Here is a 25,881-nt window from a genome sequence, read left to right on the forward strand (position 1 = left end):
TGCCAGAGATCTCACCTAGCCTCCTCCTGCCCTTCTAGGCAGCAGTGTCTTGTAAGTCCTGTGTCATACCTGCAAGTTCCATATGAACATCTCAAATGCCCAAGTCTGTTGTAAATTACATTAGTCACCTACTTAACAACCACTGTCCTCCCTCAATGCCTTAAGAGGAGTGTGTTAATAGACTCCTTTGTTTTTCCTTATCATCTATTGCAGCAAGCAGTGATTGATTCATTACTGTAGTAATAACCCTTTTCTGACAATTTTAAGGATATTTGTTTCCCCTACCCTAATTCAAAGCTCACACTTGTGGTTTTATGAACACTTTAAAGAAATGGCAAAAACCCTTTTAAACTTAATAGGCTTCATTTTCTCTCATTTAACCATTCAAACAATATTATAAGAAGTCTGATGGTTGAGTTCAACCGTATACTGGTGATTATAAATTCATACACTTTCATCTCCATCACTTATAATATTTTGATTCAGATATTATTGGTGCCCATGAAGTATATGCCAATATTAGGATTGAATAATATATGTAACTTGTTTTCCTTCCTATAGTGACACTTCTTCAAAAGACTAATTTTTTTCAAGTCCAGATAATACACAGAAATGCAGCATGAATCTGAAAAGCAATCTTTTATTTTGCTTTGATAAAATTCATATTTATACACAGGAGACAACTCATTATATGCACAGTTTATGCACTTACTTAATTCTGAAATAAATACACATTTGTGACACTATATTTTGACGTATGTTTATCAGTCTTAAGAATGATAATATGTGCTTGCTACTGGAAACAGTAAAATATTTGTCATGTAAATAGGTGCAGTTCTGGGTTATGTAAGTGTGTCGCATAGTATTCTGCAGGAGAGAGTATATAAGCCGATCTGCTTATGTGGAGTAAATTAATTCTAATGGCTAAGCCATTAGAATGACTCTTCCAGCACCAACTATAGAAAGTTGAACATGTTTGATTGGAGACGACTGAGGTGTGAACATGTCCAGCCATGCCACATTCCACATGTACATCACTCACTGTCTTTTTATCCAACTGTTTTACCTTTGACCAGATTTTCACTGCAGTTTTATGTTTTTATTTAACCCAGAAATCAAAGGTGAAGCAATTTGATGGGAAGAGAGCGCATAATGCAGATATAATCTACAATAAAATAAACAATACTGTTTCTTATGGACAAATGCAACACAAACCTTATACACAAGGCATACACACTCTGTTTAACCTAAGCCACCAGTCTAGGTCTCCGTAGCAAGAGTGAATGGATATCTGGTGCTCAAAGGTAGCGTATCTTTAGCAGAGAATGGCATCATGCAAAAACCAAGAAACATGGTAAAGTAAAATATAAAAGAGTAAAGGTGAAAAAGCAGAGAGAGTGTTTGGAACATGAGCTATTCAAGTATGTGCAGCCTCACTTTGCTATTAATGCGAGGTCCGACTCCATGGAAGACATGGCCACAAAGGCCAAAAGCATAGACAAGGGTACTAAAACTATGTCATACATATTGCAGTATGTAAAATACAAAGGCAGAGAAATGTTAAACGATTTTTTCTGTCTATTATCACATACTAATACACTTTTATCCCCTTTTACTGTTCATATAGTCATACACAAAACAAGTACGTAAGACAAATCTTGGAAGCCCGTAAATTCATTCTTCGATCTGAACTCCATCATACAAAATCTGCAGATTCTGCTATTAGGATATTTAATATAGGCCAGGAGATGATAAATATATTGTCATAATCCTCACATTTATTAGGACAATTTTTGTAAGTTTTGCAAATTGCCAGTTGACTAAGCAGTGTGCAGTGAACTCAGTGGCTGCCAAAAATGCTGCAGTTGCAGAAATAACTTTTCTCCTATCAAATGTAATTAATGTCTATCTCGCATGATTTGGCTATTTGTATGAACAGACAAAAATATACATTGAAAATAATAGTAATCATCTTCTCATGTACTATTTCATTCAATAAATAATGACATCTTATTTCTTAACAAGAAGAATGATCTGGGAGGGGGGAAAGAGCTTGTTTCTGTATAAAGATGTGACAGAGAAAATGGGAACTTCATATTGTACTAACAGAATTAATAATCTAGAACTGTACTTTTCAATATCATCAGCCATGCCACCTTTGATTTTCTTTCAATTTTCTTGTTTTAGCATATAGGCCTTTATTATAGTGTTCAGTTATCCAAACTAAAAGTAGACAAAGAAGTAGCTGAGTTTCAGATTTTTTTTGTATTAAAAATGAAATAGATTAAGAATGCATAATCACCTCTTCCTCCACATTTGTGCAACCAAATGCAACCTGTATCTATATTAAAATCTTCAAGTTCAGAAAGTCAACTCTTAATTTGCCCTTAACTAATCTTTGAGAACAACTTTTAAAGCTAAAATTCAAAGCAAATTTTAAACCCTTTGAAAATTTAAGAATAAATTAAGTAATGACTTTTAAGATACATTTTCTGCTGTATATTTGGAATGGGAAATATCTTTCCTGACAGTTAGCAAATATTTTACTTGAACAAATTGATTGACATCCCTGTACCTGAATTTCCCCATCCAAAAGGAGAAATAGTCATTGCAGAACATTGTAAAGTACAATACTGCAGTTAGCAGCTCCCATCATAACTACTGTAAATGTTAGTGAAGAGAAGCCAAATGGAGTTCAGCTTAAGATATTTGGACCGAATACTGTATATGTCCAATCGTGCGGTATACATTAAAACAGAAATCTGTGCTCAGTTACATATAGATCAATATTTTGTCAGTGCTCTGAGTTTCTCATTTGATGCATGGCATAAAGTAAAAATATCTGGAGTTGCATTAGAGATGAAGAAATGTTTCCAGGCATATAAATCATATTCCAGGAGCTTTGTGAACCTTTAACTAATGGGGGTTATAGAGATGTTTCAGGCAATTTTATTATGAGTTCACTTCAGCAACAGACATTTTTGCTGTCTGTTGCTGAAAGCAGGATATTAGCATGGATGCACCTCTCATCTGACCCTGTTTAGCTGTTCACATAGCCTTTGTAAGAAGAGCAAAGTTTATTCCAGCACTTATGCAACTGCCTCTTTGTAATTGATGATTCTGACATTTTGAAAAATGGCCTGTTTGTTTAAAAACCTGTAATGAAAATTTCTCAATAACATAAGGAGCACTTTTCAAACCAGTAGGTGGGCATGTAGTTAATCCTGAAGGAAAGTGAGAAGGCCCTGGAAAATTTCATCCAGCCTTTCCTGTCTCCACCCCACAAAAGTCTTCTCCCCTCCAACAGTCACATAAGTGTGATATCGATTAGGCGTTGGTGAATGGAGGTGAAGCTCGAGATGCAGTGCTGCTACTTGATGCTCTGTGCATGCAGCAGCAGGGAGTTGCCTGGACAGCACTCACTTCTGCTCATCGCCTCTGTCAGTAGATATCACAGGGGAGCGGTGCCGTGGCAGCAGAGCCAGGCTCACCTAAATGCCACTCCTCCATCATGTCTGGGTAAGTGAGGACTGTGTGCAGGAGCTAGACAAATTCTTCGTGGTTGGAGCTCAGGAGATTTGCCAGGTCTCAGCTATTGGTCTCAGGGGGTCACTAGGTGGCGGGGTGCCATCTCCAGAGGCTGGGTGGAGGACTGGGAGAAAACTGACTAGTCTAGGATTTGCTGGAGCTGAAGATGTGATAATTTGTTTTAGTTCTGCAGGGAGGCAGGGAGAAAAGGCAGTAATTTTATGCTCAGAGATGGCTGGAGAGTGGGTGTTTATATGCAAGTATGTGGGTGTAGAAGGAGATGGGAGAGGGGAGGGCAAGGTACTAAAGAAGAGAAGGAGCTCTGCGAGAAAGGTCTGAGAGAAGTGATGTGAGTATAGATCTTCTAAACATTGGCAATTTCACTCCTTTTGGTGTATCATTTTCTTCAGCTCCTAATGAAAGTAAATTAAAATTCTTTGTATTCAACTAATTTCTTCTGCATTAAAATCACCATTGTTGTACACAATATTTAGAGACTTTCTTTGCCATACTGAGTATCACCTGTGGTACTGCTGAGGAAAAGTCAGATAATATTTGACACCTCTTCTTCTCTTGATAGGTCTGTTCCTTCAGAATTTATTCATAGGCTAATAGTGAGTCACGAAGCATGTTGGGTTATGCTGCTGCTGTGCTATTCATGATCTTTCCTATTCCACCTGTATGTACAGAGAATAACAAGTCTCAATAAGCAAAGGCTATCAACAGTTGATGATTATTGGCCTCAAATCACACCTTTGAATCCTGAAAACCCATCAGTTCTGCAGAAGCTGACAGGGTTGAGCTGGGAGTGCCTGTAACACAGTGAAGGACTGAAAGAGCACAGGAAAAAACAGTGGTTTCGCACTGGGGCAATTCAGGGAGAGCAAGCAGCAGAAGGAGGTGGGAAACTATAAAAAGAGGAAATTGAAGTAGTAATGGGAACCTGACAGTGCTTCCATGTCTTGTTAAGGGAGAGGTACAGGCTATAGTTTAATAGAAACATCACTGTGATTGTATGGGAATGAAAGGACACTCTAGATATGCAGGGCAGCATTAATCATACCACCGTCACTAGCCTGTTACTAGGATTATTCCCCTGATACTGGCCAGAGCCCCAGCCAGGGCTTTTGGTACCCATCTTGTTCAATGGACACTTTCTTCTACTGAAAACTAGAAAAGTCCGTGCACCACAGGGCAGCCTGGTGGGCTCAGGCAGGTTGTCCTCAGGCAACTGGAGAGGAAGGCATCCTGCCACAGCAGACACTGCCTCCCGTCAGACCTCATCACTCACATCAGAAATCACTCATGTATTTAACCTTGTTTAATTAATAGGTGGGTTTGGGGGTAGATTCCTCTGTAAAATTCCACATGAAATCCATGCAACGCTGCAGTGCTACACATGGTACCAAAATATTAACCACATTTTTGTGTTCATGCTTTTTATATCATTTTAAAAGGTTGCTTTATTTTCAGGGTGTTTTGTTCTAACATAGACAAGAGAAGTTAAAAATACTGTTGTTTTACCTCTGGTTGTTTCCCAGACAGGTTAGAATGGCAGCATCATTACTCAGAGTTCAAAAAACCTTTCTTAGTTTTTTGTTAGTTTTCAGCCATCTGTTTAGTCTGTCTTATTCCAATTATTTTCTGTATATCAGATAGAGTATAGTTTTTAGGCCAAACTTGATTGTATCAAAAGGAAATGCAGTTGCCTATTATATAAGAGATTCAAGTGTTTCTAGAGCAGTTCCTACTTATTTAAAAAATAGTTCTGAATTGTTTTGGGAAATAGGGATAATAATAAGAATTGCACTTGAACAATTGTTCATGTAAAAATGCTACTCCATCCAAGGTGCCGAGATGATGGATTTTTATTTTAAACTGTATAGTGGTGTATATATTATATTTTGATAGTCTGTTCAGTTCTGAGTGCAGGATTGTGAAATTTTAAACATTTCATTTGCTCCAAGAATAATGAATTCTGCTTTACTAGAGCATAATATATGTAATTTCGAGTCAACTGGAAGTAATATTTTTCCAGAAATGTTGGCAAACAAATATTTTTTAAAGAAGTTCAAATTGAAAATAATATGAGCTTAAGAAAATTCCATGAAGAAACAAAATCATGTTTCTAATTTTTAGTTTTTTTAACTATTCCAGCAAAATTGCCACAAACTGTCAATTTCTTCTAGCTAACCCCAACCTAGAAAAACATTCTCAGAAAACACATTCTTTGTATAACCTCTTTTTACCATCTATGTCTTAACTTTCTATTTACCAAATCTCCTAATGATGAGAATTTCCTTAAAGTTTATAAGGCAACATGCATGCTTGTAGTGTATGTATAGGCACAGATATAGTGGTGCAGCATTACTGGTGCTCCAGCAGTGACATCAGTATCAGTACTCCCCAAGGCCACACAGCACCCCAGGTCTTTTTACAGCAATGTCCTATACAACCATTTTCAAAGGCCGTAGTTTCACCTGAGTCATCCAATTTTATGTCACATTTCCAAATATATAATACTTTTTCTAATCACAGTCTGTTATACATAATGCATTATAAAACAGTGCATATTATATGTAGTGCAGGTATCTGGATGTATCTAAAGAGTTAAATAGTCATATAACATTGGTTACAATACTAATAGAAGATGTTGAATGTGTATGATGATGTGCTTTCATATGTGTTTGTCTGTGGGTAGGTGTACTGAAGATGTATCTCTGTAAATATATAAACGTGTGTGTGTGAATATATACATTTATATACACAAGATATAAAAAATAAACATAAAATTTAGTCCATTTCAGAAAAAAATTGGAGTTGTTTCTAGGAACTAGGGGAAGTAGATGAACTATAATATTATTTCATCATATCAAATATTCTTACAGATATATCACTGAGGGGCTCCATGTCATGGAGCAGTCACTTTTACAGTGATCAGCCTGGTCCCAGGGATATGGATTTTGACTTTCACACATAGAAATATGTCCACATGTAGATCTTAGCCTCATTTTGCACGTGTGTGTCAGAAATAGGAGCTAGTTTTCTCCACTGTGAATTCTGTGTTGAACATGCTTTATCTTGGGTTCACAAAAAAAGCCAGGCTGTCTCTGATGTGGGTCTTCTACCAGTTAAGTGCAGGAGTGGCACTGGCCATAGAAATCAACATCAGGTCTTCCCTCTCTTTCTCTTTCTCTCTTTCTCACACACATAACTGGAATGCAACTGAGGGGAAGAACCAGACCAAATACAGGAAAAAGGACAGACTGGAACAAAGACCCTAAAAAAAAGGATAAAATATAAATTGTAGTCTCGATAAAGACTGTATGACAATGCAAACACATCAAATGCATATAGACAACCTTTAATCTATCATTTTCCAAATTTGAAAGTTTCCTTTTTGGGTATATAATAGTCATCGTAAAAGAGACTTTAAACACTCCCTCTCTGAGTCAATACTGGAAGGGGAAAGTCAGTGTGTTTGGTCAGTGCCTGATAGCCTTCCTGTGGCTATGAAAGCAGCCCTATCCAGTTGACAAGCCAAGTGATGCATAATACCTTGTACAGTATAATTGCATCTGCTTCAACAGACTTCAGCAAGACTTTTACTCTTTCTTGCAGTGACAGCAAGTTCTTCTCCCAAATCTCAGAAATTATATGGGCTACCATGACTTTTTTGTGACCTCCGTTTGCATCTTGCAATATAAGTTTTTAGGGACAGGCTATATATTGAGCCTACTCCTTCAGAGTAATTTAAATTTCTCATGCACTGTAGCCTTACTATTATACTGCTATCAGTGATGGAATTAGATGATCTTTTAAATCCTGATTTAGCTGGAAAAGAGAGAAATAACATTAAGCTTGTATAATTTTTATTCCTTTTCTTTCACCTCTTTACATTTCAGTCAACTTGATGCAACAGTATTAATTTGCCATTAGATGAAGGCACACCTCGTATTTTTGTGTTTGAATTAGGCAGCCCATCTGTTTTTTAATTTGGGAGTGTGAGGGATTTGAGGAAATTGCAGAATGCTCACGTAACTAATTTCTCTTCTAATGGCGACAGCTTTTAATCTTTTTCATGTCTTGTTGGAATCCAAGCACATCTGGGTCTTACTTAGGTATTTAAAATCTTTGTTATGCCTCGAGAGCATCCTTCCCAAATGGATTCTGTTTGTGTAAGTGAAAAAGAATATATTATCAGTCATCTTAAACAGTCTTGCTTTTGCACATTTCCTTTAACTACACAAAAATAACCGTACAGAAAACTACTTGTTCTACTTCTTTTCATAGTTGGGGGCAGGGGGACAATCCTTCAGTAGAAGAAATGTAGACAGTGGATAAGAACCAAGTTGGAAAAATATTTAATTATAATCCAAAGTAGAACCTGACTAGACTCCAGTGGAGGAGAAACACATCTGTTATGTGCAAATAGTTCTTCCATGCAGAAGACTTGCAATCAGACCTAAACCTCATCTTTGCAATTACTCGTTTTAATGGTAGTATCATTTTTTGAATGCCAGGACAGAGTCATTAATAGGTTTGGGGATCGTGTTCTTAGTAAGATTATCTACTGACAGGCAGGGACTGTGCAAACACAGAAATGCCTTTCAGCTTACTTGGGCAGCATGTGGGCCAACATGCCTGTAGGCACTGTTACCAGAGGGATTTATCCTACACTTTCTCCACACCATTATGTTTCTCCCTCCACTGCTGCTAGTATTTGCTTTTTTCTCTATTTCCATGTCACTTAAATGACATTATCAGTTCCACTGTTCCCAGCCCTCTTGTGCTAGGCTCGCTTTGAGGGATCTCTGGTGCCATGGAGCTCTTTCTGATAGCAACAGCTTAAAGCTGGATGTATGGACATAGAGGCAGATGGTCTCAGTTCTATCAGAGTAAAGGCTGTCCTATGCCTTCAAGTCCAAGTGAACACAGCTGGAAGAAAATGTGCCACCTATGGTTATCAGCAACACTGCACCAGAGAAACATCTCTGCTTGCTGTTACATAAATTCAGGATTGCCTCAAAACATGCTCTTCAGTTTTTAGACTAGATGGACCACTGATTCTCCTTCTAAATCACTATTCTATTTGAAGCTAGCTGAAGCTATATGAATAAGTGTGAAAACAGGCATACCTCTGTTTTCCAAAAGTATCTTTTAGATGAGTTCTACTAAGAATGCTTTATGGTATTCAGCATTTAATCCACAGGTCATTGCAGTAAGTCCTGGGGGACAGGGAAGTCTGAGAAAAAAAATGGATATGATCACTGCAAATATCAAAGTTAGTGTACTCTTCAAGTACACTGAGAAGCATTCACATTAATTCTCCGTAGCATATTAAATAATTCATAGTAGTGTTAGTAATTGTACTATAGTGACATTAACAGCATGGAATCAGACTTTTTCACTGCATAAGCTTCCTCCACTGCCCCAGTTAATCAGAATACTCCCTGCCATGGGAATGCTAGTAGTTCTGTTACAATAGTTCTCTCATGTGATATAATAATATACATGTTTTCGGAGTGATAGTGAAAAGACTGCATAGTTTCATTCTCAATGGAAATAAAATGATAGAACTTTTCAGAATCTGTTTCTTCACAGTGTATAATTCCACTTATTTTTTTACCATGAAGGTTCAGTCTTGACAATATTTTGGTAGTAGTTTAGAGTATTCCATGTTCACTAGACATTAAATACATTGACTGATTGGTTCATCTTTATGTATGTAAAATTTGTCAAGGCTAAACAATTTTGGGATGCCTCGCTGAGAAAAGCTAAAGGACTGACAGTCTGAAAATGCTGTGATTCATTCTTCTAAATATTACCTGGGAACATAATATATAAACTTTTAATAATATAAAATTAGAAAAAAAAGTATTTTGTAATTATAACATTTAATACATTGTTTTCAATTATTGTAAAAGCTTATTGTATTTTACAAATTGGTTTACTGTCCTCTGAACAGGTACACATTCTCCCTGCTATATCCATTGTAAAATCCATTAAATCAAAACACACTAAGTCAAACAAACACTGAATTCATTCACCCAGCCTTGCTTAACTTTGCTGGTAGTACAATATTGTTTATAGTGATGTCTCTTTTGTTAGTGTCAGCAGCCCCAGATTTGGTTTGAGTGATTCATAAAGATAATTTGGGGTTTCATTTCATAAACTTGTATCTTCTTAATTATAGTAAATGCACAAATAATTGAAATAGACAAGGAGCCCCACTTTCTTTTTTTATACCTAGGGTTGTTTGGGTTTTTTACTTTGACTTTCGGTGAGTTCCTTCTGATTCTAATCCCCTTTGGAATTAATGACCATTTCATTTCATTGAATTTCTAGAAATCATTTGTATATACGGTTGCTACCTTACTGTGTTTTTTGTCTGGAAATTGCTTTGTGGCAGGGCATGTGTGTGAGCATTGTGTGCACGCAAGCCTGAAAAATTAATAATTTCATACTTGAACTGTCATAAGAAGCAAAAAGAACAAAAGCAGTTTTAATATGAGTTGCCATCCATTTTTAAAACATTAATTTTTGGAGCAGGATTCACCAGTAGACTCTAGGCTTTTTATGCCTGCCTGAAGCAGGACAAGGCTTTTAGACATGCAGCCAGTTAGGATATTTTTAAAGTCAAGGAAGAATAAAACACCCAGCACACATCGGTTTCCTTTCTGCTTTCTCTAGCCCTCTGCTGCTGGCATTCACATCCCAAATTCTTCCTGCTCCTTCTGTTCCTGTATCCCACAGCACACGCACTCATCCATTGCTCATCCTTAGTTATCTCCTGTCTCTAATGTGCTACATCCCTGCACACATCATACTTTCACCCTTCTTTGTGCACTTCTCATGCAGCAGATAGTTCTTAGAAGGTAGTTCGTGAAATGACTGTCCCATTTCCCACTGTTTTCACAGGCTTACCAAATAAGGGTAAGTCGTGCATAAAATATGCTTGAGAGAAATTTTCCATGAGTTGACTTCTGTAACTATGGCTACTATCTCCAGTCAAATGGGGACTACAACTTGCTCTCAATTTTTGATGGACATAGAAGCAACACACCCTCAGGAAAGATGGTACCACCTCTTTGTCAGGAACAGGATAGAGATATTCTATGGAAGCAAATGACAATAAGTGGTAATCTTTTCAGGAAAAATTAGATACAATGATCATTTTGGGAGGGGCATTTTAACTACGGGCCACCCATGGGATGATTCACAGTGAGAACATTAGGAGATGGCAGGCATACTGTGAGCCTGCTTTTTCAGTCTGAACAAATAGTCTGATACGGGATCACAGTCATTCATAATAAGCCATTTTAATTTGCTTTTATTCATTAGCTAATTAACAAATTAGTAAATTCAAACATCCAGAAAATTGATTCTTTTCTAAAGAGGAAGATATGGTGTGTTCTCATACACAACAGAGGATTACTGCCCCTTTATATATAAAATCTGAGATTTGACTATGGAGTATTAATAGACGTATCCACAACACAGCTTAGTTTGTTGCATGTCTTAGGATCCAAACATTAAGCTGAGCCCCTACACTGCACTGGAAAATGATAGACTATTTACCCTGCAGTGGTGTTATGATTGTTCAAATATTTACTGCAGTGGAAATGAAGTCACAATGATATTGTGACTCCTTAGTGCTATAAACTGTACAAGAATATTGCAAATTCTCATCTGTCTCTCAGAAAGCTTACAAACCAAAATGGAAAATAGAGAAGGTGAATGAGACATACAAGGAGGCAGAATAGCTGGGGAGAGATTGGATAATCCTCATAAAAGGAGAAGTGATTCTTAGCCATGCAGCTGTAAGGGTGAAAAGTAACCTTTTCCTAACCATTATAAGGCTGGAGTTTCCTGTGTGTTATAAAGCAGTCTTAAGGAAGGGCCTTGGTGGGACTTTTGTTAATGATTTTGCCTACTTTGTCTCACTAAAAAATTACTGTGCAAGCTCAATTTTGTAGTTTAGACTCAGTGTTGTATTCAGGAATGGGCTGGAAAAGAAAACATACATTATTCAGTGGCGAAGGTGTTAAATTGCTTTGCAAAGAATAAAAATATATTGTCCTTGAAAATGAGTGCTTGGCAGTGAAAGAAGCTCTAGAGATATTAAGATAACATTTGCTTGGAAGGAAGGTCAGTTTGATAATACATTACCCTCTATTAACCTGGAAAGACACAGTAAAACCTGAGCGAACCAAAAGGAACGCCACTATTTCTCTTTGCCATACAATTTTAAAGCAAGTAATATATTTATACATGCCTGAAGTATTGAGTAGATCTTTTGGTATAGAAATGATGTGAGAAGCAATCTGAAGTAGAGGTAACTTTTATGTTGATGATTTTACTATCAAAAAAGATAAAATAGAGGTAATACATAAGATAAGCATGTATCAATCTAAAGGTTGAACAGCCTTTATAAAACTAAGTAGAAAATGACTCATATACTAGCCATACATTTGTATGACATATTTGTTAATGAATTGATAGTCAAAGATGACTCCATTTTAAATGAGTCTGAGGTATTTATACATAGTAAACTATTAGTAAAAATCCACTTATTTAGCTGGAAATTATTTCACTGTTTTGGTATATTTAAATTTGTGTGATATAAATACAATGCTTCCCGTCTTTAATTTTGCATAAAACCATTAACCTGTAGTAATCCAGACTTCTTTCAAAGTATCTCTCTTATCTCTGGAAGGTGCTGACCTTGTAAATCCAGTTGACTGCTTTCAAGATGCAGCAAGATTTGAGAATTTATATAAATATGTACAGATATGAATCCACATGCAGACATTCTGAATTTCTGGTTTGGCAAGACAGTAGAAATTCTAATAAGTAGGATGAAGCAGTGCATGAGCATGCAGTTCATTGCAGCTGGCAGGATTAAGGTCACAAGATGTTTAGCCAGAATCAGATTCTTCAGCATAAAGTTTAGAAGTGAATTTATAGTGTTAACAGCAGCATTTGAGGTGGTAGTAATTATAAATATTTCTCATGGGAAGCATTTGGATGGATATTATTATAATAGATTGAACTTGATAAACAATACATCATAGCAACACCTTCAGATTTGGTGCCTGGTGGTTGGCTCCACATCCATGGATGTGGCATGCTGATTTTCAGAGGTGCTGAGTGCTGACAGCTCCTGTTGATCTTGCTCAGCAGAACATGAACCTTAGCAGTGAATACACAAAAAATCCACAAATCAAAGCTTTTAATCTTAGTTTTAAGCTAAGGTAATCACATGACTGATAGTGAAATCAGATTTGCACCAGTCTCAGAGAGTCGGCTGCTGAAGTTAATCACCTGGATGAGCACTCTTCATGAGTATAGCAAGAAAAACGGAGTATTGATCAAACAGTGATGGAAATCATCATCTTACTAAATAAATAACAGTTATAAAACTGCCCCAGTTTTGGCAGTAATGCCCACTTCGCTTACAGGGAATGTCCTCGGAAACCATAATATCTTTAAAATCAAAATGAACTTTCAAGTTATACCTCTGTAGATTTGAAATGGAGACTAATCCTACTCATCTGTCTTTGCACATTTTTTAAGCGTCCAACTAATTTCTGTTACTTTCATTAAGTACTAATTTAGTATGTGCCTAGTTATTGCTTGTCCTCATGGTGCAAGCATTGCTCAAAGAAAGAAAATTAACCTCTAATAAGCTCTAATAGCTCTAATAGCTCCATTAACCATTTCAGTTCACAAGTAAAACATGACTGCCTATTAGTAAAAATTCCCGGTTACATATATATTTCAGCATATAAAGACATTTGCCTTTGTGCCGCAGTCTCTTTGTAAATGCTCCATCTAGTTCCTCACCTCATTCATCTCCCTCTTTCCTTACCAGCAGTTTATGTCAAGAATTAGCAATTGCAATGGTGTGCAGTCAACAGTGCTGCTGAAAATGTCTTCCACCGGGGACAGGTGGCGCATTGCCAGGATTCCCAGGCGGGGACAGGGGCTGCTTGGTATTTACATCATGCTTTGCCATACCCTTATGCCTTTAGACTGCTGGGAGAGTAGCTGGGCTACTTTCCTGGGAGCCATTACATAGCTAAATGTGATTCTCTTCATACAAAAATAAAATGTGAGTAGAAAAGCAAGTGTGTTGTAAATTTTGACCACCTTTTTCTAAAGGAAAAAAAGGGGTTGTTTCTACATGAGCCTCTGCACACAGTGACACCTTTCAAAGTGATCCCAAATAGCTATGCAAACATGGCATACGTTTTTTATCTTGCTCTTCAGATCCACTGATGTTTTGTTACGCAGTTCATTCACACCAGGCATTTTAAGATGCGCAAGTAGTTCCTGCAAGCAAAACCTAGACAGAACAGGCTTACGTAATTTGTAAATAAAAGGTTGCCTTGAAAATTGTATATTTTCCTTTTTATGTGATCTTGCCTCCAAATTACTTATAGTCTTTTAAATAATTACTTTTTTGTAAAGTGGCAGCTTTAACATCCATGCTATGCTTCCAGATCCTTGAAGTGAAAAGCTGTCTAGCTAGGAAGACAATTTGCCTGCTCTTTAGCACTTTATGAGCAGCATTCATTTAAGTATTCTTTTGCTATTGCTTTACTTACATTTTTAATCTGCAATGTTTCATGTTTACTGGATCAGCAAATAATCAAGGTCTTTAGATTTTTTTTGGAATGTATTTTATTCCTCTCCCCAAAAAAGTAAATGCCTCTATTTAAATAGCTTTTACCACTATATGCAAAATACGTATAAAATGTAAATAGTTTCTTCTACTAATCCACATCTGCCTGGGTGTAATTACATGATACATGCTGGTTAAGCACAAAAATTTTGAATAGACAGCTTTTTAATTAGGCATGTGCATTGGGTCACAGTAGAATTAAAATGGGTTCTAAAAAATTAATTGTATAAAAATGGCACCTGCTTACTAAACAGATCTGATTCTTGGGTAAAGTTGCAGACACGTGTCTATGTAACATCATTCCATTGGCTTTTGTAGAGGAAGCCAAGTTTGGATCCAGCCTGCTCAGTCCTTCCAATGATGGGGACAGATTTTAGCCCAAGTTAACCACTTCAACAATGATGTTTTGTAAAATTGCTAACTTTGAAATGTGACAAACAGCTGATTTACACCTGTTGCTCAGGTTTCATTATGAGGAAAATTTAGTCCTATCTAATGCACGTTTGAGTGCCTGAATGCCTAGAAATACATTTTGATTTCACTTTTTGTCAGATATAGCAAATAATAATTTTTGTTACCCTGATTTTTAACCCTGAACCTCACTTCCCAGAGTTCAGTGTGTAAAAGGAGGATCTGTGGATATTGGTTACCTGTTGGCTTTGCAGAGTTTGTCATCACATGGGTAAAACTTTCTGTATGAGCTGAAGACTGGGAAATGGTTCTTCCATGCCAGTATGAACAGAGATATTTTAATGGGCTGTTCAGTGTTCTCACATACCAGCAAGTGGTCCTGAAATTATTTCTGAGTGCGGAGGCAGCTGAGCATTCCGTCTCCCAGCAGCTCTTTTCATTTCACTGTGGCTGCCGCAGTACTATCAGATAAAGTTGTTATAAAGCAAATAATAAAGTGGTCAATTTTAAATGAAGGTCTTCCAATCAGCAGCTGTGGTTATTATATGCATGTACTTCTTCCCAGATTACATTCTTGATACATTTTAGCAGTTAATTTAAGAGAAATAAGTTAGAATTTTCTTGGCAGGTATTTTAAGTATTGCAGTATTAATATGCAATAGTCATCTTACACTGCAGTCTCCTTTAAGAAGTTATTATAATTCAGTAATTTTTATTTTAAAAATAAGACTAATTATGTAATAAGTATTAACAAAAAGTAGGGCCAAATTTTTCAAAAAAAAGGTAAATTCGGCTACGATGAACCGCAGGATCCAAGGTTTTATCTTTTGTCTATAAAAGCTATGCCATGCAGACATTAGAGCTAGAGCCAAATTGGTTTTACAAGGTTTTGCAGCAGGTCAGAGTACAAGAAAACAGAGAATTTCTGTTTATGCAGAACCTTTTGAAATCTTTTACATCCAAAGAAATGCCTCTACCCATTCATAATAAAAACTATTTCTTCACACACTGGATTAAGACTTAGGGCAAGTGGAAGGAAGTTGAGATTCAAAGCTTCAGAATATACTTTAGCTGGTACTGTTTAACTAAATCACAGAATCACAGAATCACCTAGGTTGGAAAGGACCGTCAAGATCATCTAGTCCAACCATTGACCTAACACTGACAGTTCCCAACTACACCATATCCCCAAGCGCTATGTCGACCCTACTCTTAAACACCTCCAGGGATGGGGACTCCACCACCTCCATGGGCAGCCCGTTCCAACGCCTAACAACCCGTTCTGTAAATGATCCCTCATGCACTAGTTCTCTGTTCTGCTACTAGTAACAGTATGCGCACATGTAAAAATGGCTCATTTCTAACGAATCTGCTTCTTTCATGACCATCAATCATGTGCCATTGTTATTAAAATTACCCCCATGCTTCATATTTCAGTACTGGAAACATGCTAACACCTCTGAATTTATTATTAATAGGCTATGGTGCCAGCAATCTTGCAGCACTTTGCAGAAAGAGAAGACAAGGTCACTGCTCAGAAGTGAAAGAAATAGCTGGTAATGACAGTAGATAGTGCAGGTGGGCAGGTGAAGGGAAAGCTTCAACAATAAAGTAATCATGTAGTGCTAGTTCCAAAGCTCATGCAAAGTATGCATATGCAGAATTTAGCATATATGGGAATAACTAATGCTGGAGAAGTTAGTAGAGCTTACCTAGACTATAAATGCATAAAAAATAAAACATAAAAATACAGCCTGAGTGTTGCAGAGCTGGTGCTTCCTGTGCTGACTTGCCAAACTATGGGCTGGTTTTAGCTCCATTGGTATTGACTTGTGCTGGCTGCAGAGGGGTAGCAGAGCTGTCTCTGTCCCCCACACAGTCACAGCATTCTGTCGTGTTTTAAGCACATGAACACAGATACTAAGAGCTCGATCCAAAACCCATCAGAAGCAACGGAGACATTTCCACTAAACTTTGAATGTGATCATAAATTAACAACAAAGATCTAATCTGCGTTTTTTCCTCTACGTTCAGACTTCAAAGTTTAAAGAATTCTAAATAACAAGAATAGCAGTCTAGTAGGCAATTCTGTTCACTGAGGTAACATAAAAAATTCCAGCCAGGACACTGAGTATATAAGAAACAGTCATAAGAGGAAATTAGCAAAGTGTTTGTATACAAATGATGGGAACTCGGATAAGAAAATGGAAGAACTTTAGACCTATTAGTGCAAGATGTGTATAAAGACATTCTAGGGGTAACAAAAACAGAGCAGAAACAATAACTGGAGTCACTGAATAATGCAGGTTCTTCAGAAAGGAGGGAGATAAAGCTAGTAGCATTACATGAAACATCAGAATAATTTGTAATGAAATTACTTATGTCAATAAAATAGATTCTGTTTGGATCAAGGACTTCAAGCATGGAAAAAGTATTTTTGCAAAATTAATGCTTGTGTAAAATCCCCAGGGTGTCAGATTTAACTCTGCAACATTATTGTAGAGAAGAATGTAAGTAAGAATCTGTCATTAGAGGATGTTGAAGCTCACAAATTTCTTCACCAGTCAACTAAACCAACAAAAGATAATCATAGTTTAGATCTGTTTTTTGCTTTGAAATAATGTAAATAACAAAATGTAACCTTTAACCAAGAATTCAGGCATTGAGTCCATTAACATTACATAACAAAATAAGTAATGGTCAGCAAATTTTAATGAGTAAAACAAGCTAGTTAAAGAAGTTAAATATTTTGGGTCTTCATGGTTATTTCTGTGAAGAAGGCATCAGATTTCATCCAGTGTAACATACTGCGTTGTATCTGACAACAGGGGACTAGGTTCAGCCATCCAGGAAGTCCCCTCCAGAACCTATGTTCCTAAATTTATCAGTTAAATGCAAGAGCCTTAAGTAAAGTAGAGGTAATTGTAAGACAGTTTGACAAATTTGGTCGCTGTCAGTATTCTCTAACATTCTTTGATTCAGTGTTGAATTTGGACGTTGGCTATCAGACAGCAGAATCTGTTCTTGTGACAGTGTAGATGTTTGAGATGTAGGACAGAATATTTATTGTCTACTCTACTGGGTATCTATCAAATCTGCCACTTCATCTAGACAGTCCTATCCAGATGCTTTCTCATAGAACAGCCATCCTGGTCTCCCTCATCCTGAACAGTCTCAAATAAGATAGGGTTGGTAGAGTGTGTGTAGAGTTTGTACAGGCTAGCGAGGAAGATGAAATTGGGGAGAGCACCTCATAGTGAGGATGTCAAAGTACAGAGATTTTCAGTCTCAAGAACAAAAGGCTCAGGGGGATCATACCAATGTTTATAAATACCTGAAGAGAAGGTGGAAAGAAGATAGATCCAGGCTGTTTCTAGTGGTGCTCAGTGATAGGAGCAGAGTCAATGGGCACAAACTGAAACACAGGAGGTGCCATCTGAGCATCAGGAAACACTGTCTTATTGTGAGGGTGACTGAGCACTGGCACAGGTTGCCCAGAATGGTTCTGGAGTCTCCCACCTTGGAGATATTCAAAAGCCACCTGGACATGATCCTGGGCAACTGGCTTTAGGTGACCCTGCTTGAGCAGGGGGGTTGGACAAGATGACCTCCAGAGGTCCCTGCCAGCCTCAATCATTCTGTGATTCTGTAAGCAAGCTCCAGTCATTTTAGTAGGTTTAATTCTGAATGCCAAGCAAAGTTTGATGCTTAATATAAATGTTCTGCATAACTCTAAAGATACCCACTCACTGTGAAACTGTGATTTCTGGAGGCAGACTATGGCTTGCTCAGAAAATCAGGCAGGAATTATAAAGGGGTTCGCTATTATGCTTGTCCATATGCACCCATTATTATTAGAAGCAGTAGGAGAGAACAGGCAGAAAAGATGCTACAGGAATCTTTCAGGGAGTTTTCCTAAAGTAGAGAGGTTTTGAACTTCGCATTAGCATGGCACTGGCTCTGTAAAGCTCTTATCTCTCTCTTCCTACCAAATTCTGGGTACTTCTCTCTGTGTCAGCAAGACGAACAGCCTAGAAAATGAGTTAGATTTGGATAAACTCCTACAGTCCAGAGATTTATGTGAAAGATTTCTGGAATTAACCCATTTTATTCCTCCTTCATGTCTTATGATCTGAAAACTGTTTCTTCCCAGTTTAACACCAGTGTAGCTATTTCTCTGAGTTGAACTTAGTGACTCATGCCTTTCCCCCATCCCTCTTAACCTTCAGCCATATGGTCTCCATATGACAGTACAGCATTATGGGTCCCAAACGGTTCAACTGTGAGTTACAACTTCAGAGTGTGCCTAGACATGCTATTCATATTATACCTCAGAAACCACAAAGACCTTTAAAAATGTTGATTCAGAAAATGCTGAAGAATTTTCTGCTGTCTTGTGAGGGATAATGCAAGATCGTTATTTGAAGAAGGTTCCTACCCAAGACCTCCTAATGCTCAGTTTTGCCTGTTTAGTGACTGGGGAAAGGGGCTACATTGCCTCTGTATTTCCTGCCTGCACTCTTTGTGCAAAAGCTGAATCCTTTTCACTGGAGACCTATGTAATCTCAACTAGTTTATCTGATTTTCTGATTTATGAAAAACATACTGGTTTAAGGTTTATATCATGGCTATTCCTGTACAAATGGATAAAGTGGAGGGGTGAAAACAGACAGTGATTTCTTGCCCAACACAATAAATGCATTGTTCCTTTTACACCCTGCTTAAATATTGCAAGAGAGGATGAACAGATTGGTCTCCTCCCACCACATATCTACATTGCCAGCACTCAGGGAAATAAAGACTGCTGCATGAATTAAAAAGTTGCAAGGGTGCTATTAAGGCATAAGCTACTGAAACAGGAACATGCATTGAAGAGGTTTCAGTTCAACAGTATCAGTCCTTTATGAGCAATGTCAGCCTCTCTGCTAATGCGGAAGCCAAGGATGAGAATGCAGGTAAGATCTTTCTATTCCAGGGCATGAGCAAATCACAATGAATTGCAGCCATTGACATGAGAATTTAGCTCCGTACATTGTTTCTGTCTTTTAAATCTTACTTTTGAATACTGTTTTAGTCTCAGCTGCTTGCCACAGAAATATTAGAGTTCTTTCAGCACTGCCTATGAATTGACCTTACTGCTTTTGCTTATAGTTTGAAATCTATTTATGATGCACATTGAAGACAGTATTTGAAGCTCCTAAGGTTTCTGTGAATAATATTCACAAACGTTTAAACTAACTCTCTTAGCATTTTTCCCTAGACACCCTCTGAAGAAATCTCTCTGAATCACCATTTATGCATATGGCAATTAATTACTGTCAGGCAGTTAGACAGGCTGATCATGTGGTAATTGACCATTTCATTTTCACATACAGCCTTTGCCTTTCATTGTCACATAGAAGCATCCCTTGCACTAACATCTTGATAGTGCTCTTTTTTCCTGTTTGCTTGATTAGATCTTTTGATTGAAGTACTTGAAAGATGTAAATTCATAAATACACTTGAAGCAATTCCACACAAACCACTTCATCATCCCTAAATCATTCTCATTTTATTGCTGAATTTTCAGATACCATTTAAAAAGATTACATTATTATAGGTCAATTATTGAACTGTGTACCTTGTAGACACCTCACAGTGTTGACTGTATAAATGATTTCTTGTTACTAATTAATGGTAGGATAATAAGATAATCTTCACTTAGAAAAATACTTCAAATTGTGGAGTTCTCTAACCAAACATCCTTCTTCTTTGTTACAAAGATGCAGACTGTGTCATTAAAGTGGAAACTGACTGCGGGTCATCAAACTATTCTGAAGATTGTTTTTACTGATTACTCACTTTTATTTTAATATGCAACTTAGCAGTACTGTAAAAAATTATTTATGGCTACAACTATATAGATCCATTCTAAGAAGAAGGAACTTGAACTTATTTCTGAACTTTTCAGTAACAAAAGCTGGTTGGTGCATGAGCAATACGGAGAGCCATAAATAGCCTGTTGACTTAAAGTATTCTGCTTTCATATATGCTGACTCATAGCTCTGTACTATACCTGAGACAGGATTTGGAGGTAAAGGTAGTATCTTTATTTTTATTTGACCAGCTGGTTTAGCTGGAAATATTAAACTAATTTGCAGACATTTGCCTAGATTTTTCTAATAAAAAGCTATTATACCTACCTACAAAATTTGTCCTGTCATTGTCCTTGAACCATCATGGCTACAACAAAGTGCTACTAAACATCTCTATGATATGCAAGATACAGTTTAGTTCATGCCTAGAATAGGAAATGACTGTAGTAGTCCTGGATGTCTGATGGCAAGTAATGACATTTATCAGGAAACTGTCAATATCATGATCAATGCAAAAAGTATTTCCTTATGTACATGCATGCACAGTCTTGCTTCTCTAGTCATTGATTCTTAAGTTCACGAGTGGTTACTATTTCCTTATTTTTTTTCCTTTTATTCTTCACCAAACAATGGTATTTCTTGACAACCAACTCTCCAAATAAAATTCCATTGTATCTTATAAAAAAGTAATCTGTGGACTACACTGAAAGGAGTTGAAAAAATAGGGAAGAATTGTTAAGAAAAGGTGTATGTCTGGATCCAGCTTAATTTTCCAGCTGTGAGCTTCCACAGAAAAGAAATAGTACTATCATTGTCTATTTGTATTGCATTTGCTGGCAGACAAACTTTACTCTTTTGTCCTCATTATTTGAATCAGTATGTTGATGTTTTAGTAGAGTTCTACATCATAAAAAAAAAAAAATTGCACTGCATATGCAGTAACTGAAGTTGTCTCATGTTGTCACTATTTTTTTCTTCTCTTTCTAGGTGATGTCATTGTCTATATTAATGAAGTTTGTGTCCTTGGACATACTCACGCAGATGTAGTCAAACTCTTCCAGTCTGTTCCTATTGGTCAGAGTGTCAACTTGGTGCTATGTCGTGGATACCCTTTGCCCTTTGATCCTGAAGATCCTGCCAACAGCATGGTGCCACCCCTTGCAGTAATGGAGAGGCCTCCGGTAGTGGTAAATGGAAGACATAACTATGAAACTTATTTGGAATACATTTCTAGGACTTCTCAGTCTGTTCCAGATGTAACAGATCGACCACCACACTCCTTGCACTCCATTCCAGCAGATAGTCAGCTTGATAGCACATTCCCACCACCTGCCCATGATGATAATGTATCAATGGCTTCTTCTGGGGCCACCCAAGCTGAACTCATGACCTTAACCATTGTGAAAGGGGCCCAGGGCTTTGGCTTCACTATAGCAGACAGTCCTACAGGACAGAGGGTGAAGCAAATTCTAGACATTCAGGGATGTCCTGGTTTGTGTGAAGGTGACCTCATTGTTGAGATCAACCAGCAGAATGTACAGAACCTGAGCCATGCAGAAGTAGTGGATATACTTAAAGAATGTCCTGTTGGAAGTGAAACTTCTTTGATTATCCATAGAGGAGGTAAGTTTGGAAAGTCTGTACAATTACGAAAATGTGTGTAAAAGGTTCTAAACCATAAGACATACATATACTCACTACTACTACTACTCCTTGTGTGCTAGATTGGAAATTAATTTCCACATTGTGGGAGATAACGCAATTGGTTCTGGAAAGTGTGTCTTCAATTAAGTATTCCAGGCAAAATCTAACTGTTGTACATTCCTTTTTGTGTTTTGAGTGTCAATGGTCCCACCTCTGTATAAGCGTAAAACTAGAGCAGTTCCAGATGTTTCACCCCATAATAGTTTGTATGGTGTCTGCAGCAAACTCTTTATAGTCCCAAATCAGTTCCGCAAGCTTTAGACATAATTGTATATATTGACTCATTAAGGTAGATCAAAATCAGAGCAATCTATTAGCCCTTTACAGGGTTACTAGTTTTGATAAGCCATTTTGCCTCGTTTTCCTTCATTGTAAAAGTATTGTACAACAGTTGCTTTGTTTTTTTCTTGACAACAAAGATCCATAGTATATTTTTCTCTGTTTTAAAAATGTAGCCTCTAACTACTTAGTTTTTCTGACCAGCCTGACACAGTAAGCTTGAATATACACCACTGGAAGGGGAGAGTCAAGACGTATCTATAAGGAAGCAATAACAGCAGAAGAAGTCTTAATACCTTGACAGTGATAGGTAATTTTGTAGCTTTTAGTATTTTAGCCAAACAAATTTTCTTCAATGATTTGAGATGAGCATCCATCACAATTTATTATTACCTGAAGTTAATAACTACTGAATTTCTTTAATTAAAGATCTTTGTTCCTCTGAAGGTATTCATATGTCACTGAATGTACATTACTCTGTGCTTCAAAAGAAAAAAAGAAAGGATTCTATACAAAAATACTAATTACTTTCCTTCTGAAGAGTAGAGGTTGGGAAGTGAAGCTTTAGTGTTTGCATATGCCAAATGTTTGTCAGTAGAAAACCTACAAATCCTTAGAACAAGGAATATAGTAATATTTAATCAAATTGCAAAAATATGGATTCATATAGTCAATAAAGTATTTTTCATATCTATATTTAAAAGAATGACTTTTAAGAGACAGAAGCTAAAATTTCTTTGGAATGAAACCAAATTAAGAGTGATAAGTAAAGGCCAATTGGTGTCACTATAGTATATGAAGTATACTGGAGAAAGTTAATTGTTGCAGAGGTGCTATATTAGTTGGTATTAAATCTGGTTTTATTTAATATCCATTAAGCATCTGGAACAGTGGAGTAAGCAACATTTTTTTTCTGAAGATGCTGACAAATTGGGGAGAATTATGTAGCAAAAAAAAGAGTATAAAGGGGATTAGAAGGGTTAATGTAACCCCAAAAGATGGGGGTTTATTTTGAAAAATGCAAGCTAATCCCCCTCTAGAGGAAAACAATTCAGAACACCAGTTTTCAGAGAGAAGTAGAGTGTGAAATCCGGTATGCTGAACAAGCCTGAGTAATAATAGTTATTTCAGCAATCAGTGCAGAACAGTGGCAAAAAAAAACCCTGAAGCAGCAACATACTCAAGCCCATGAGGATAATTCCTCTCTCTCAAGATAATTTCTTCTTAGAGTATTGATTCATGATCAAAACAAGTTGATCAACATGATAGTTTAGCAACCTCTGGTACGTTAACTGAGATGTGGTTATTTTCTGCAAGCTGTGGTTATTTTTTACACATCACTGTGGCAGATAGGAGATACTGCACTGAGCTCCAACCTCAATGAAAGCAGTATAAATTTATACCATCTTATCTTTTGTCAGGCCAAACACTGAGGTCCAGATGGTTACCCTACATCAGCTGACACAAAATACCAGGTTCAAATGCAGTAACGTGTTCCTGAGTCTTAACCCTCTGTTGCTGGGACAGGGGGTGGTTGGTTGCTTTAGAGAATGCAGAGAAGAGAAAGAGCATGTTTTGTTTGTGGTAAAACAATGACTAAGACTAAAGCAACTGTTTGGACATTCTACAGAGTGATTAAACTTATTGGGATGATACAGAACAAATTAAAGTTTACTATCAGAAATTTCTGGACATCAGAAATAAGGAATATACTTTAATGCAAGGTTGTTAGACTGAAATTAAAGAAAAAGCTCATTTTAGTGATTCCAAAGAATAGAACAATACAGTGTATGAGACAAACCTACTCTACCTGAGAGATGGCTAAATCATAGCTTAACAGAAATCTGAGAAATGTTTTAAGGTTACAATTTGGTTTTTTTTCATAAATTCATAGGAGAAGGAAATCCATGTGACCAAATCTACCTCTGTAATGCAAGTAATTATTTCTATGTGAGTCATCATGTCTCCTTTTATAGTCCTTGGGCAGAAATAGGCCTTTCTAGGGTGCAATTCATGTCATTCAAATGTAGATATTTCAAATAAGTCAGGTGTACCCTAAAAGTATATATTCTGCTTGACTGACTGTAAAGGGAATTGAGGATGACTGGTTCAGATGTACATTTCTATCTCACATGTTATCTATAAGAAACAGGTGATAAGATTTGGTCATGTAAGATAATTTGAATATGAAACAAACTTCCAGTACTTAGAAAAACCTGCTATGATTCTAAAATATTTAGTTTGTGACACCACTGAAGCAAGGCATACTTTCTCATTATTCATGGATCCAATTTTTATTTTGTTATCTCTAATGTGTAATGACACTTGAATAATACCACCCTTTTCCACAATTACCCTATGCATCCTGTTTCTAGCTTTTTATTTTGAAGATTAAGACCAAAGTACTATTCCTGCCTGTGGAAGAGGAAGGCTGTGTTTTGTATAAGGTTGTGTGTTACCTTGTAATGTATTCTGTCTTTGATATGAATATGGCCTGACTGCATAGTTCACCGTGGCAAATCCATTTTTGTAAGTGACTTAATTTCTCTTTCTCATCCAGCAATCTTATCTACATTGCAGACAAGAAACAGATCAACACTGGCTGAGCTATATTCTCACTGTAGGAAAAAAGCATCTTACACAGGGAAAAAAGCTCTCTTGTATGCACACAGTATGCATGTTACAACATTGAAAAAGCCATTGTCCCTCAACCTTAGGAGGTCAACAGCCAGAGTATGAAGGGAAAGGAAGGTCTGCATGTTTCAAAAAGATGGAGGGAATAGCATTACTCAAATTTAAAGAGGCCACTAAAGAAAACTATTTGAAGCAACACCAAACCGAGATTTGTCATGGGGTACAATCCAGCTGGAGGAGGTCCCACTGAATTTGTAGTGTACTTATTTTAAAATTTCTAAAGCAGAAGTAGTAATTTACCTGATTGTTTAAAAAAAATAAAATCAGGGAAATAATATTGTATATCTAAGAAAATACTAAGCAACACTTGTTTAGAGGACAACTATGATACTCTATGGCTAGGGATCTTACAGTCTTCTTTCTGTTTATTAGTCAGGTTCTTTGCTAAAAACAGATGTACTGCTTAGTTCGGTTTCTGTTTTTGCTGACCAGTCACATATTTTCCACTAATTACTGTAAGCTGACAGAAGTGGTCATATGAAAAAAAGTAAAGTGAAAGAAAAGATGGTGGAAAAGTGTTGCCTAAAAAAAGAGGAAAAATTAATTAAAAAAAAAAGGAAGGGGGAGAAAAAAATATGAATGTGTTTGTTACCCAAACAGATTTACCCTTTTCCAGCTTTGCCTCAGCCTTCACACCATCCTCAGCTTCTGCAGCAGTCTGCATTGAGTATAGGCTGCTGAAATAGTATGGAAGAGCTCTCAAAAATCGGTCTTTCTGAA

At 36.9% G+C, this 25,881-nt stretch overlaps 1 protein-coding gene across 10 annotated transcripts in view; it reads left to right on the plus strand.

The window, feature by feature from the left end:
- The window catches only part of MAGI2 (membrane associated guanylate kinase, WW and PDZ domain containing 2), a 763,738-nt gene that overhangs the window by 620,092 nt on the left and 117,765 nt on the right, over window positions 1–25,881 (plus strand). For all 10 annotated transcript variants that reach the window (XM_074869887.1, XM_074869888.1, XM_074869878.1 and 7 more), the window contains one exon: window positions 21,472–22,107. In XM_074869887.1, the coding sequence (XP_074725988.1) occupies window positions 21,472–22,107 (636 nt within the window). The remainder of the gene's footprint in view (window positions 1–21,471; window positions 22,108–25,881) is intronic.

Source organism: Strix uralensis, chromosome 5 (genome assembly GCF_047716275.1).
Source record: "Strix uralensis isolate ZFMK-TIS-50842 chromosome 5, bStrUra1, whole genome shotgun sequence".
In the NCBI taxonomy this organism is placed as follows: Eukaryota; Metazoa; Chordata; class Aves; order Strigiformes; family Strigidae; genus Strix; species Strix uralensis.